This window comes from Suncus etruscus, chromosome 1 (assembly GCF_024139225.1).
Source record: "Suncus etruscus isolate mSunEtr1 chromosome 1, mSunEtr1.pri.cur, whole genome shotgun sequence".
Classification (NCBI taxonomy): Eukaryota; Metazoa; Chordata; class Mammalia; order Eulipotyphla; family Soricidae; genus Suncus; species Suncus etruscus.
This window is the reverse complement of record NC_064848.1, coordinates 171,725,630-171,741,711: the sequence shown is the minus strand read 5'-3', so window position 1 is coordinate 171,741,711 and position 16,082 is coordinate 171,725,630. Positions and strand designations below refer to the sequence as shown.

The window sequence follows — 16,082 nt, the reverse complement described above, 5'->3', positions numbered from 1 at the left end:
ATACAAGATTGTCATGAAAAGTAAAACTGATAGATAGTTCTTAATGCCATGCAAATGGTAGTATTTTTTAAATTTTTCTCCATGTGGTACCATGGATCTAACAGGGCCTTACACATATTAATCTAATTTTACAAAGGATAATATGTATTTAGAAGACTCCCTAGTCTAATAATATTAGCTTGAATTGAATTTAACTTCCATCACCTTTGCTTTTTCTTAATCATGGTTATTTATGCTTTCAGAATGTTGCTTCTTAGCTTTATAAAAGACTTGTCATTGAGGAGAACCAGATGAAATTTATCTACTACTAATAGGATCTAAAAAGTAGTCATGTGCCACCAGGGTTATAGTTGCTTCCCATGTGTAAGGCCCTGGGTTCTGTCTCTAGCACACAAAAAAATCATTAATAAGAAGCCAGAGAGATAGTACAATAAGTGGGGCTTTTGTCTTGTATGTGGCCAACCCAGATTCGATTCTCAACATCTCATATGGTCCCACCAGAAGTGACTCCTGAGCACTGCCAGATGTGGCCTAAAAACAAACAAAAATACTAAGAAATAGGTATCCTTGCCTTTTGTCTATACTTGTGCAGCTGGCTTCAAAGTTTGCATTTGGTGCCAATTGGATTTGTATTGAATTTGAATGTACGAATCTTCTCTTCACAGGTTCACCTTCTTCATCAAGGAAAAGTGGAGCCAGTTGTCCCTCCAGCAAAAACAGCAGCCCTAATAGCAGTCCTCGGACTTTAGGGAGGAGCAAAGGGCGCCTTCGGCTCCCCCAGATTGGCAGCAAAAATAAACTGTCAAGTAGTAAGGAGAATTTGGATGCCAGTAAAGAGAATGGGGTCGGACAAGCATTTGAGCCGGCTGATGTCTTGAGCAGAGGCCATGTGCTGGGAGGCAGCCAGTCTGAGCTGGTTACCCCACAGGACCATGAAATAGCTTTGGCCAACGGATTCCTTTATGAGCATGAGTCATGTGGCAATGGCTATAGCAATGGTCAACTTGAAAACCACAGTGAAGAAGATAGCACTGATGACCAAAGAGAAGCTATTCATGTGAAGCCTATTTATAATCTGTATGCAATTTCGGTAAGTGATTTGTCATACAGGTTTGAAAATCAGCTGCACTTTTCAGTAGTTTGTTCATTCATCTTCATTTGTTCACCATCTTCTGGGTTTTTTTTTTTTTTTTTTGGTTTTTGGGTCACCAACTGGTAGCGCTCAGGAGTTACTCCTGGCTCTGCTCTCAGAAGTTGCTCTGGCAGGTTCCGGGAATGGTATGGGATGCCGGGATTCCAACCTTCATCCCTCTTTGTTTGTCGAGTACAAGGCAAACGCCTTACCACTGTGCCATCGCTCTGGCCATGTTCACCATCATTTTTTAAGGGCCTGTTTTTTGCTCATCTTTGAGCTTAATGATAGACAACATTAGCACTAGACTATTTTGCCGTCTGAATCAAAACCTAATTGTTCACCGTATAATTAATGGAGGAGACTGGCACATAATCATTATTACTGGAATCAATAATTCAAGTTATTTATAAGTATGTGTCCTAAGTGATTTTAATTTCTAAATGGTTTCATTTACAAATGGTTAGAGTTTGAGATTTTAATTTTTGGTTTTTATTTTTATTTCTTTGCTTTTTGGGCCACACCCAGTGACACTCAAGGGTTACTCCTGGCTATGTGCTCAGAAATAACTCCTGGCTCGGGGGACTATATGGGACGCCGGGGGATTGAACCGCAGTCTGTCCTAGGTCAGCTACGTGCAAGGCGAGTGCCCTACCGCTGTGCTATCTCGGTGTCGCTGTGTTCCAGCCCCTTAGTTTTTATTTTTTGGTGATGCCAAGGATCAAATTCAGGACTGACACAGGTAAAGCATTAGCCTTACTGTTGAGCCCCATCCCTGGCTCTAGATTTGGTTAGGATGAAGGGATGGGAAGTTACTTGATGGTTGGCTTTTTACCACATAGTTGGTTCTCCAGATTGCTCCTGACTCTCTGGGTTTCTCTCCTAGCAATGCTCAGAGAACCATATTGTGTTAGGGGTCAAATCTGGACCTTCTTCATGCAAAGTTTGTGCTCACTCCATGATCTATCACCCTTGAGCCCAGTTTGGAGTTTTTGAATTTTACTTTTTGTTGTCATTTCAAAAAAGGTCGCAGAATATCCTGTTTGTTTCTTGTTGTTGGTCTATACTCAGGGGCTACTCCTGACTCTATTCGGGGGCTCACTCCTGATGGTGTTCAGGGGACTATGTCCATAACAATGATTGAAGCCAAACCTCCAGCATTTAAAGCAAAATACTTTGTCTTTTTTTCTTTATTTTTTGTTTTGGGAACACACCATATAGTGTTTTCAGGGCTTACTCCTACCTATGCACTCCAGGAAGACTCAGGGGACTGCATGGAATACTGGGGAATGAACCCAGGCAAGTGCCCTACCTTAACACCAAAGTGATCACTGTTTTCTTCAGTGATCCTAGTCAAATGATTTGTGTATCACTTAACTACTTATATGCCTTCACTTTCTTTTTCCTTACAGTGCCATTCAGGAATTCTGGGCGGGGGCCATTATGTCACTTATGCCAAAAACCCTAACAGCAAGTGGTACTGTTATAATGACAGCAGTTGTAAGGTAAATATCTTTGATCTTTGTATAAATGAAATGAAAGTAGGAAAAAATGAAGAAATGCTACATATTTGTGGGTCATTTGTTGAAATAATGGATTTTCTCCAAAATAGGAAACAGATCTTACTGTTTAAATCATTATATAGATACCTTCAGTAAAACAGAGTCAAAGCAAGATGGAAAGTAGGGAATGAAAATAAGGGGCCAGAGCAATAGCATAGCCGTAGGGCATTTGCCTTGCACGCAGCTGATCTAGGATGGCCTTGGTTCAATCCCTGGCATCCCATATGGTCCCCTAAACCAGGAGCGATTTCTGAGCGCATAGTCAGGAGTAGCCCCTGAGCATTACCGTGTGTGGCTGAAAAAACAAAAAACAAACAAAAAAATTAGAGTAGTCAGAACGAAAAAGGTATTGATTAATGAGAAGGTATCTGATTTGTATGCATTCCAAATTGTTTCCCGAAAACACTGAAAAGAGTTGGACCTTTTTAGAGCCAGGTAAGAGAGCCAAAAAGTAAGCTGATTGAGAAAATCACGTTTAGGAATTTTGAAATGGAAAATGATCCCTGCTAGGTATAGGAGCCAGTATACTTACAGGTCTTCAGTAAACACTTCTCTGCCCCTTCAGGAACTTCACCCTGATGAAATTGACACCGACTCTGCCTACATCCTTTTCTATGAGCAGCAGGGGATCGACTATGCACAATTTCTGCCAAAGATCGATGGCAAAAAGATGGCAGACACGAGTAGCATGGATGAAGACTTTGAGTCCGATTATAAAAAGTACTGTGTGTTACAGTAAGGCTGCCACTCTGGCTATGAGACAGGCAGTGGAAAGGGAGAATCCTCCCTGTAGCTGACATTTGGCAAAAGCATCACTGAAAGTCCAACTAAATATAGTTATTTTATCCTGTGACCCTGAAGCACAAAATAAAAATTTTAATGAAAATAGCAGTTAACAGAACAATAGTAATAATTTTGTTTGGCAGTGTCTCACATAAGCTCTCTGGTAGAGAACTTTCAGGCAGATCCCACCAATAGCCTGTAAACAAAAGAATTTGGCACCAGCCACCTGGGACCAAATAAAAATGAAATTGTGTTCGTCTAGATATGAACAGACATGTAGTGAGTATAGAGTTTACCACTAATCATAACAAAAATACTAAGAATTTCCTTGGAGTCAAAGAAAAAAATTTAGTGTTGTCTGGGGACGACATGTTATGCTACCTCCTTTTTCCTGAAGTTGTATTCCATTATATTGACAAGATGGAGAAAGCAAGATCATGAAGGTGCACAAAGGATTCCATAGCATGGATACAGATTTTTTAATTTATATTTTAAACCTTATGTCTTTCTTGCTTTTGCTTCTGTTTGTCTTTGAGATGCAGTCATTGGTCGCAGATGCACAGATAGTGAAGAGGCTCAGAGCTGTGTGCCTTCCACCCAGGGCCTCTGTGGGCAGATCCTGCAGAGAATAATCAAGTGAAATATCATTGGGAATCCATCCCAAATCGCCTTCCCTCAAAAGTCTCTCAAATGTCCCTCCCCGGCCCCAACGTGGTAGATAGTTGACAGTATTTGCACCACCTTCACACCTCATTGCACAAATTGCTCCTGAGAGGGAAAAACTTGTGTTCAAGCTTGATGATTGTGCACAGCACGTGATGAGTTACTTCTTTGACTTTTTTTTTTTTTTGCACTTTAAAAAGATAATATATACAAATGAACTTTTTAAAACTTGTTCATGTAAGGTGGCTGTAAGGGCTATAAATTAACTTGAATGGGGTATTTTCCCCTGTCATAACAATTTTAAAATAAAACACATCCCAAACATTGAAAGGATAGAAGTATTTTTAATGAAAGTGGTTGTTTAAGGAAGTAAACATTTGAGGTTTTTGTTTGCATGTTCATTTATTTTGTTTGTTTTGCTTTGGCATTTGTACTTTTTAATTTGATTTCATAGTAGTGGTCATCAAAAGTTATGTTTCTTGCTCACTTCATTTTTTTTCCTCTGATAATTTAAGACTGGAACAAAAATATAAATATTATTTATTTCAGGCAGCATTTTTCTGTTGTTTATATATATTTGAAGTAAATAGTTCACTTTTTTCCAGTCTTTTTACATTTATTTGAACCCTGGAAATTGATTATAATGATCAGATTCCATTAGCCTTTCTCCCTCAGAGATAGTAGGTACTGATGTAATTGTGTTACGATTCTGATATCAGAGGCCAGTTACCAATCCATTTCTTCTCAGAACATTTCGAAGCATTGTCTGAAGTGGCTACCTATTTGAAACCCTGTTCAAAAGGTTCTAATTGCAAGTAGAAAGGAGTAGTCTGAATGCTATGATATTATAAGCCAGACAAAATGCAGACTTTATCATTTTATAATTTTTTGATGAAAAATCTGTCTATTCCTACCTGGACAAAAGTCCCATGAAAAAGTGAAAGATCTTTAAATAATTTCTTTAAAGATGTTTTATTTAAGCAGGTAGCACAATCTACTAATGTTATATGTTGGTCATATTGGTTGTAATTAATTTTTTAATCCATGACTAGCAGAAAATTTATTAAATATTAATAACTACATTCATCTTGTAAATTACTGTATAAAACTTGTTGACAATGCACTGACTTTAGAAAGTTCTTAATGTACATAGAATGTAAATAAAATAGTGTTGACATTCTGAAATATGAACTGTATAAAAAAGTATTGGTTATTGTATATGAAGTGTACTTGTTTATCTGTAACTATATCAAAAATATTAAATACTGTGGATGCATCTGTATATGTTTTCCTTCTATCATATAAACACAAAGTGTCAGCCTTTCTATACAGCTCCCTGTTTTAATTCCCTTCACTAATACCTATTCACTTATGCAATGAATACTCATCTCTGTAAAAGTGAAAGCTGTCTTGAGGGGGTGGTAGAAGGCACATGAGACTGATTGAGTGAACTGATTTTTGGGCTTTTGTGGGGGATCCACTCCAGGAATTACACCTGTTGGTGCTCAGGGGACCATATGGGATGCTGGATTCTAATCTGGGCCAGCCTTTGGTAAGCAAATGTGTTTGTTACCCACTGTGCTATCACTCTAGCCCAGTGGTCAGCAACCTTTTTTTTCAACTGAGCCAAATCTCACCAAAACCACGATTGAAATTTATTTTGAGAGCCACACAGGGCGTGCAATGACAGAGGCTAGGAGCAGAGTCCTGACTCCTGGAGCAGCAGCCTGGCACACAGAAGAGCCAAATTAAAAGTGGAAAGAGCCACATATGGCTCTCGAGCTGCAGGTTACTGACCTCTGCTCCAGCCCCTCAAGTGAATTCTTTTAAAATGGGTGCACACCCCTACTAGAAGTGCTTGAAAGGCACTGAAAGGGGGATGAGGTAAAATAACTTAGAGGTGAGCTGAGAATAATGTAGGAGCTCTTTCCTTCCTTTTCATGCAGATTTATCAGGAGGAAAAGATGAGTTTGCACCTATTTATATATTTTTAAATCGCCTGAGAGGTGGCTGGAGCAATAGTAAAGTGGGTAAGATGTTTTTTGGGTTTAGTCCTCAGCATCCTTAGGTATGGCTCCCCACAAAAGGAAAATGAGAATATTTACCCTTTGGGCTTATTAAGTAAATGAAAAAAAAAAAAGATGCCTGGGCCAGTTTCTGGGTAAGTGAAACCCAACACCCATGAGTTTTTAATAATACTGTGTGCAAACATGTTTTTTAAGTAACTATTCACGTTCTCCAAAAACAGGAATACACATAAATAATGAATAAACAGGCCACAGCAGTTGTACAGCTAGGACACTTGCCCTACACAAGGCCATCCTGGGTTTGATTTCCAGTACCCCATATGTTCCCTGAGCACTGCTAGGAGTGATGCCTGAATAAAGAGCCAGGATGAACTCCTGAGCATCACTGAGCCTGGCCCAAAAGTAAAAGAAAGGAGCACCACAGTTAGGAAGTGCAACCTTCAGGAGTACATGTGTGAGCATCACAGTGACCCCAGCGAGTACCACCACCAGAACTCATGTGTTCTCACTCCTACAAGCACCACAACCAAAAGAGTGCAACCCTCAGCACTGAAACCTGATGTGTGACCACCTGCAAACACCACAGCTAAAAATGTGCAAGGACCACAGAAAGGTGTGTTGTCACCCCCAGCCATTCGTCGTCAACAACAGTGAAGAAAAGTGAAGAACACTGAAGAAAAAATGAACAGAAAAACACACCCCAAAGGTCATTTAAAATGAAGCAAAAGGCCAAATCCATAGTACATCAGATAGGACGTTTCCCTTGCACCTGGCTAAGCCAGATTTTTTTTTTTTTTTTTTTTTTTTTTTTGGTTTTTGGTTTTTGGGTCACACTGGCTCTCAGGTTACTCCTGGCTCTACGCTCAGAAATCGCTCCTAGCAGGCTCAGGGGACCATGTGGGATGCCAGGATTCTAATCACCACCCTTCTTTTTTTTTTTTTTTTTTTGGTTTTTGGGCCACACCCTGTGACGCTCAGGGGTTACTCCTGGCTATGCGCTCAGAAGTTGCTCCTGGCTTCTTGGGGGACCATATGGGACGCCGGGGGATCGAACCGCGGTCCGTCCTAGGCTAGCGCAGGCAAGGCAGGCACCTTACCTCCAGCGCCACCGCCCGGCCCTAATCACCACCCTTCTGCATGCAAGGCAAACACCCTACCCCCCATGCTATCTCCGGCTCCGCCAGATTCGATTTTCTATGTCATCACTTAGGGTCTCCGGAATACTTCCTAGAGTAATTACTGAGTGCAGAGCCAAGAGCAACTCCTGAGCATTACCAGGTCTGTCCCTCCCCAAATAAATAAAGTAGAGGGCAGGAGGTGTAGTTCAGAAGACTGAAGTATTTTGCTTTATGAGGTCCAGATTTATACAGCATGATGCTCAAGTAGCACAAAAGTACCCCCAAGTGCTGCAGGAGTGGTGAAGCAGATCCATGATTCCCAGAAATAGATGTGTATATATATAGTTTTTGAGTCACACCCAGCGGCACTCAGGTTACTCCTGTCTCTGCGCTCAGAAATCGCTCCTGGCAGGCACTGGGGACCATATGGGATGCCGGGATTCGAACCACCATCAGTCCTGAAACAGCGCATACAAGGCAAATGCCCTGCCGCTATCTCTCTGGCCCTTGTGGGGTTTTATGGGAAAACTGAGTCTCTAAAGCCTTCTAAAGCTTTTTGCATTTCTTGCCAATTGATAAGAATGTTACAAAGAATGCAAGGACTGGGCTGAAGAGATAGCACAGAGGTAGGGCATTTGCCTTGTATGCGGCTGACCCAGGACGGACATGGGTTCAATTCCCGGCATCCCATATGGGTCCCCCAAGCCTTCCAAGGAGCGATTTCTAAGCACCGCCAGGTGTGGTGTCCGCCCTCCATGAAAAAAAAAAAAAAAACAAGAATGCAAGGACCCTAGCAGTGGTCGGCAACCTTTTTTTTTTTTTTTTTTTTTTTTTGTGTGTGTGGTTTTTGGGTCACACCCGGCAGTGCTCAGGGGTTTTTCCTGGCTCCAGGCTCAGAAATTGCTCCTGGCAGGCACGGGGGACCATATGGGACGCCGGGATTCGAACCGATGACCTTCTGCATGAAAGGTAAATGCCTTACCTCCATGCTATCTCTCCGGCCCCTGCAACCTTCTTTTTCAACTGAGCCAAATCTCACCCAAACCACAATTGAAATTTATTTTGAGAGCCACACTGGGCACGCACTGACAGAGGCGAGGAGCAGAGTCCTGACTCCTGGAGCGGCCTCCCAGCACACAGAAGAGCCAAATTAAAAGTGTAAAAAGCTGCATGTGGCTCGAGAGCCACAGGTTGCCGACCACTGAGTCCTTTGGGTTGGGTCATTTACCTTAGGCTTTACCTATTAGTATCCTAGCAAGCCTAAACTCAGAGGCAGAATTGAAGAATTACAGAAATGTTCAAAATATAAGATGGTTGGGGCTGGAGAGAGAGCACAGTGGTAGAGCGTTTGCCTTGCATGCAGCTGATTCAGGATGGACGATGGTTTGAATCCCAGCAACCCATATGGTCCCCCGTGCCTGCCAGGAGTGATTTCTGAGCACAGAGTAACCCCTGAGCACCACCGAGTGATCCAAAAACAAACAAACAAACAAACAAATATATATATATATATATATATATATATATATATATATATATATATATATATATATATATATATATATGTGGCAGTCAAAAATGGGACTGTTCTCAGCAGCTAGCAAGGGAAAACTGAGGCTTCCTCTTTCACAAGAATCACCAATGTGACCAGCTACCCTGCCCCACCAAAAGAAAAAACAATCTCAAGTCTCTGGCTTTATAAAAGGACCATAAGAGGCAGAATAGTGAAGTGGATAAAGTGGAAAGGAGCTTGCCTTATAGGTGACTTACCCAGGATCAATCACTGGGTCTTCTGAATAGAGAACTAGGAATAAGCCCTGAAGACTGGATTTGGCCCCAACAACAACAAAAACTGGGTCGTGGAGAGCTAGTATTGAACCCATTTTCCATTTCTGATATCCCATATGATTCCCCAAGCTTCACAAAGTCATACCAGATCCAGAAGTAAGCCCTGAGCACCACAGGTGTACCCCCCCCAAAAAAATAATAACCATAAAAAACCCAGCTCAGGAAATGGGGCAAATTTTGTTTCTAGTCTCTGTTTGACCCTGAACCTTCAGGTGTTCTTCAGCCTATGGCCCCGATGGCGAACCTATGGCACGCTTGCCAGCTGTGCCACGAAAGGCCTTGCAGCTAACACATGGGAAGGTCCACTATTAAGATATGCGGCACGTGGGAGGCGAGTGATACCAAAATCTTGTTATTAAGGTTTAATTGACGTGCTGGCACTTTGAGGAAATTCTTTTGGTTTTGTGTGGCAGTTTGGGCACTGGGGCTCAAAAAGATTAGCCATCACTGGCCTATGGTGTCTGCATAAACCATGGTCTCATCCTGTGGCCGAAGTGTCAATTCTCTCTGGCTCTGTCTACCACTTGGTGGCATTGCTCACTGCAGGAGACACTACTAAATTGGAGGGACGAAACATTGTCCCATGTTTTCCTCTTTTCCCCCCATTGTTGAGGCCACAGAGCAGTGGTCAGGGACTTTTTCTGGCACTGTGCTCATAAGTGCCTTCTGGTGATACAGAAAGGATCATATTCGGTGTCTGGGATTGAATTGAGGTCTACCAGACACCAAACAAGTATCTTAACTTTTGTTCTATCTCCCCAGCCTCTCCCAACTACTTTAAACAAGAAGTGTAAAATTTCCTGGGCTAACTCAGACTGAATAGCTTGAGCAAATCTCCCAGTTTTGACAGCAGCAGGTTCCTTAGTAATGAAATCACAAAGCCAGTCATGCAGAGATCTCATGCTCAGAGTCCCATACGAGACAGCCATAGAAGAGGCTGCCTTGTAGATTACAGAATTACAGATTCTTGTGGAAGGGAGCAATTCTGTAGAGGCTGGAGAGACAGCTCAATAAACTGAGTATATTCTTTGCATGTTGGAAGCCCATCTTGCATTCCTAGCACCTTCTGAATCCCCAAGCACAAGCTGGATTATACCTGAATTCCTGAATTCTACCATTTGTGGCCCCAAATCAAAGGTAAAACAAACAAAAGATCATGATGCAAAACATCAGTTCAGGCTCTGTAGTAAGGAGAAAAGCCATGGACTGTGTGCCCATTAAGTTGGAGTTCAGATTCCTACTTTTGTGAGAACAACTGTGAACTGGACCAGTGGTTTTCAACCTTTTCACTGCATATTAATGTTCATCTGCAGACCAGCATTTGAAAACTACTGCCTCAGGCCCTCAGACTTTACATGTGCAGAAATAGTACAACTTTAATTCAAAAAGTGGCTATAAGGCTAATATACTGTACAGAACCTGTCACCTACTAGGTATTTGAATATTCTTTCCCCATTAGGGAAACAACACAGATGTACCGTATTTGCTGGCGTATTAAGATGACTGGGCATATAAGATGACCCCTAATTTTGCAGTTAAAACATAGGTTTAGACCTATATTCACTGTATAAGACAGAACGTTCCTGTGCTGCAACTGTATGTACCACAGTGAACCAATCACAACAAACAAAGGTTCAAAGGTTATACTGTAATAGACTTCCTCTCTGACTCTGGCCCATCTGAGCAGGCTTTTTACAGTGTAGATTCGGGTACAGAACACTGTATAATTTGCATGCATAAAAAGCCTGCTTGGATTGGCTGGATTAGAGAGGCGGTCCGAGAAGCCTTGCAATGATTGGTGCAGGATCGAGTTGGAAAATTCGTTTTGTGGCAATATCAGACAATTTTTGTTTAGCGGCATATTGAAACATTTTTTGGGGATATACTCAGCGTATAAGACAACCCCGATTTTTGGTTGGCTTTTTGTTTCAAAAGTCGTCTATACACCGGAAAATACAGTAATGTTACCTAATAATATTATAATCAAGTTCATACCATCCCAGAGGCGCATAACTAATAATATGTGAGCACCTGCTCAGTACAGAATACAGAACACTGTACTAGAATTTGTGTTTAAATTTTTTGGCTTAATTTTGGGGCACACCAGGTAGTTCTCAGGGTCTAACCCTGGCTTTGAGTTCAGGGATTATCATGTGCTGCTGGGAAATCCTATAGTACCAGGGGTCAAACCTGAATTCTATGGGGCCTGCGAAGTGGTGCTAGAGGTAAGGTGTTTGCCTTGCAAGCACTAGCCAAGGAAGGACCACGGTTCGATCCCCCGGTGTCCCATATGGTCCCCCCAAGCCAGGGACAATTTCTGAGCGCTTTGCTAGGAGTAACCCCTGAGCATCAAACGGGTGTGGCCTGAAAAACCAAAAACAAAAACAAAAAAAAAAAAACCTGAGGCTATAGCATGCAAATCATGCACTCAATCCTTTGAGTCTTTTCCTGGCTCTATTCTCTGGGGCAAGCAGTTTACAATTAATCAGCCAAACCAAGAGAGAGCTTGATTCTAGTTGATACCGCACAACATTGCGGTAGCACACCTGCCTTCTGAGCCTCTTATTCAGGTTGTTGAGAACTTCTCAAGCCCATTCCAAGAACCTGCCTGTTCTGGAGCCAGAGAGCTAGTACTTGAGGTAAGGTACTTGACTTGCTTACAGCTAACCCAGGTTCGACTACTGGTCCCTGAGCACAGCCAAAATAAATTCTTGAGGGCAGAAAACACCTGATTTTTTTTTTATTTTTGATCTAGACAGATTGGGCCTCAGCCTATGATGCTCAGGCATTAGTCCTGGCAAAGTTCTAGGGAGCATATGAGGGACCAAGTATCAAACCCTCAAACATTACTCGAGACTAGACCTGAATCTTAATGATTTCCTTCAGAAGATTCTTTGCAGCCAATTTGCACTGATCTGAAAATTAGTCATTTATGAAAGCCACTGTACAGAGAATGACTCATTAGATACATTCTAATTAGGAAAGATGAGATATGTGCACTCACAGACGAGGTGGAGGGATAGCAGTGAAATGAAGCTCTATATTACAGTCTCTGATCACATACTGCAGACAGAAGGCTGTTGACATAATCTGTAGAGAAAACCAGTTGGGAAACAGGCTGCTCCCACTCCCACTCCCGCACCCCAAACATCATCAGAACTTGATTGTCACCTGTGTGGAGAACAGTTTGGACATAAAGGGGAATAGGAGGCACATTGCTGAGATGGTGTAACCTTGCTCAAGCTGAGCAGAGGTGCACAAGGAGCAGAGCAGATAAAAGCAGCCACAGAAACCATGCCTGGGCCTTGGCAGCTCAGATGGTTGCAATCAAGCATCTCATTTGGCCATGGATTTTGGCGAGGTTGCAAGCCATTCTCACGCAATACCCAAGTCCATGCTCGTCTGCTGCAAACCATTGTACACAGACCAATGTTGGTTAGCTAGAACTTTCTCCTGTTCATGTACCTGACTCACACTGGCTGAAATTTTCCTGAGAAGTAGCTTTTGCTCTTATACCAAATCTAAGAGTCAAGCAAGAGACTTGATGTGTTCCAGAGGAGAAAGGACAAAAGAAGTTAGGTAGAAGGTGAGTGGAAAATTAAAAAATTTGGGGGAAGGGATCAGGATTGCTAGGAGAGCTGGGAGAGGCGCCCAGTGTTGGCTTGACACTGAGGACAGAGGCCCCCAGAAGGGACTGGACTGATGGAAGCTCTACTTCTCAGCAGGCACCCTTGCTGCTGGCAGCCAACCCTAGAGCCCGCTGGGATGATGGATTGGTGGGGGAAGGAGCTTCCATATGGGGGACCAGCAGGGAGCTTCCCAGAATGGTCATAGTCCCATGCTGGGCAGTCAGCTTGGCTGACACTTTGGGGAGAAGGGACTCAGAGCCACCCTTTTCTCTATGCTTGCATGACCTTGGACAGCTTCATTGTTTCTCCTGTGCCTCAGTTTCCCTTGTGTATAGCAAAAGGGATGCATTAGCTTTGAGCTCTGTTCCCTAGCCTACTCCTCCCTTCATTGTTCTTGTCCAAGTTGTAGGTGATGTGATGAAGTGGGGGCACACTCAGCATCAGTCTTGTTGGCACCAAGGCTCAGCATTCGCTGCAGTTTCTCTGCGGGGAAGTCTTACAGGCTTCTCCCCTCCAGGCCTTTCAGAGGTGGCCTTCCAGTTTCAGATCATGTGCTGGGGATCTAACACAGACTAGGAGCACGCTAGGCATACCTGCTAACTGCTGTACTCTCTCTTTGCCCCACATACATTTTTAGGTGTGTCTTTTGTTTTGTTTGGAGTGGGACACACCTAAAGGTGCTCAGGACTTACTCCTGGCTCTGTGCTCGGGAATCCTGGTGGTGCTCAGGGGACCATATGTGGTGCTAGGGATAGAACCTAGGTCAACTGTGTGAAAGGCAAGTGCCCTACCTAGTGTAAAATTGCTCTGCACACCTGTCCACTGCCATGACTTTCCCCAACTGTGGTGGTCTGAGCCCATCAGGCTGTGAGCAGATCCCAACGAGGTTTATGCTCCTTTGGCTGTAGTGCTTGTACACATGCTTGATGAGCTCACCCTCTAATCAAGGCACCCAGTTATGGTTGCAGTGCTTCCAGAGGCAATGCAGCTTTTGCACCCATCCTCGGGGCAGCACTTTCTGGACAGGTCTTTCCATCTCAGTGGTAGTGGTTTTGATGATGGGTGTATATGGACTTGACTCACTGTGTTTTCTGGGTTGCTGACACACACCTGACTCTAGTGTAGCCAGAAATCACTTGAATGAGAGATAGCAAAGCTGCCAGGATTGTGCCTGGCACACAGGGAACACTAAGGATTTGAAGGTGTGACTGGACACTTACAAAGGTATAGGCCCTCTACGCTCCAGTGTTATTCCCTTTGTTTTGAAACAACATTGGCCCAAGACCCTTTCTTCCAGTCACAGATCATCTGGAAAATCAGAGCAGAGGACACTGGAGTTGCTCCAGAAGGTGGGGCAGCTTCGTGGGGGGTCACGGTCAGATGTCCACTAAGGACCTTTGCCATCTAAGCACATTTTTTATTGTTGTTGTTTTTGGGTCATACCCAGCAGTGCTCAGGGGTTACTCCTGGCTCTGTGCTTAGAAATCGCTCCTGGCAGGCATGGGGACCTTATGGGATGCTGGGATTCAAACTGCCATCCGTGATGGATCAGCTACATGCAAGGCAAACACCCTACCTCTGTGCTATCTCTCTGGCCCCGTCCTAGCACATTTAAAAAACAGCCACTGAACCCAGAATGAAGCCATTTTGCCAGGACCCACCAATACTTAATATTTCATCTGCCTGAAGTTTCAGCTTCTCTAGTGTGAAAGTTTTTTTTTTGTTTGTTTTTTGTTTTTTGGTTTTTGGGCCACACCCGGCTGTGCTCAGGGGTTACTCCTGGCTGTCTGCTCAGAAATAGCTCCTGGCAGGCACGGGGGACCATATGGGACACCGGGATTCGAACCAACCGCCTTTGGTCCTGGATCGGCTGCTTGCAAGGCAAACACCGCTGTGCTATCTCTCCGGGCCCTAGTGTAAAAGTTTTAATCAATCTGTCTGCAATTTTCCTGCTCAGTGCTAGTGAAATCCTCTTTAGCTGAGATTATCATTTTCATTTTTTTCCTTTTGCCTAGTAACTGGTTCCCACTTTTTTGTTTGTTTTGTTTTGTTTTGGGGGTCACACCCGGCAGCGCTGGGGGTTAATCCTGGCTCTGTGCTCAGAAATAGCTCCTGGCAGGCTCAGGGGACCATATGGGATGCCAGGATTCGAACCACCGTTCTTCTGCATACAAGGCAAACACTCTACCTCCATGCTATCTCTCCAGCCCCTGGTTCCCACTTTCTAATTATTAAACAAAAAAAAAACATTTCTTACAATTTATAGACCCTTTCTCTCAGCTAGCTGACCTGCTTCCTGGTTCATGAATCATTTAATAAAGCCAGTCAGGGCTGGAGCTTACAGCAGGTAATATGTAAAGGTAAAGGAAAAGTATTGGTCTTAACGCCATTAACCTGGATTCAATTCCCAGTGTCTCATATGGTCCCTTGAGTCCATCAGAAGCAATTGCTGAACACAGAGTCAGGAGCTCAGTAGCAGGTGTTCAGTAACCCCTGAGCATCACCCAGGTGTGGCCCCACACCAATAAATAAATAAATAAATAAATAAATAAATAAATAAATAAATAAATAAAGTCATTCAGGGGTCTATGTGATAGATACTATAATTGGTAAAGCACTTGCCTTGCACACACTGACCAGGGTTCAATCCCATATGGTCCCCTAACCCCTTTAAGGGTGATCCCTGAACTCTGCCCAGTGTGGTTTCAAAACAAAAGTAAGGAAAGCTTATCAGGGCTGGAGAGAGAAAACAAGGATACTTGCTTTGTATTGAATGAATCTTTTTTAATTCCCTGCAGGATAAGGTCCCTACAAACACTAGCACAAAGCCAAGAATAGCTCGGACCATGGAGCACTGCCAGGTGGTCTAAACAAACAAAATAAAAGGGCCCGGAGAGATAGCACAGCGGCGTTTGCCTTGCAAGCAGCCGATCCAGGACCAAAGGTGGTTGGTTCGAATCCCGGTGTCCCATATGGTCCCCCGTGCCTGCCAGGAGCTATTTCTGAGTAGACAGCCAGGAGTAACCCCTGAGCACAGCCGGGTGTGACCCAAAAAAAAGAAAGAAAGAAAGAAAGAAAGAAAGAAAGAAAGAAAGAAAGAAAGAAAGAAAGAAAGAAAGAAAGAAAGAAAGAAAGAAAGAAAGAAAGAAAGAAAGAAAGAAAGAGAGAAAGAGAGAAAGAGAGAAAGAGAGAAAGAGAGAAAGAGAGAAAGAGAGAAAGAGAGAAAGAGAGAGAGAGAGAGAGAGAGAGAGAGAGAGAGAGAGAGAGAGAGAGGGAGAGAGGGAGAGAGGGAGAGAGGGAGGGAGGGAGGGAGGGAGGGA

At 43.3% G+C, this 16,082-nt stretch overlaps 1 protein-coding gene across 2 annotated transcripts in view; it reads left to right on the top strand.

Annotated features, from left to right (window-relative positions):
- Positions 1-3,585, top strand: part of USP32 (ubiquitin specific peptidase 32) — a 189,666-nt gene extending 186,081 nt beyond the window's left edge. For both annotated transcript variants that reach the window (XM_049771218.1, XM_049771210.1), the window contains exons 32-34: positions 666-1,090; positions 2,545-2,637; positions 3,260-3,585. In XM_049771218.1, the coding sequence (XP_049627175.1) occupies positions 666-1,090; positions 2,545-2,637; positions 3,260-3,433 (692 nt within the window). In that variant the 3' untranslated portion in view covers positions 3,434-3,585. The remainder of the gene's footprint in view (positions 1-665; positions 1,091-2,544; positions 2,638-3,259) is intronic.
- The last annotated feature ends 12,497 nt before the right edge of the window (positions 3,586-16,082 follow it).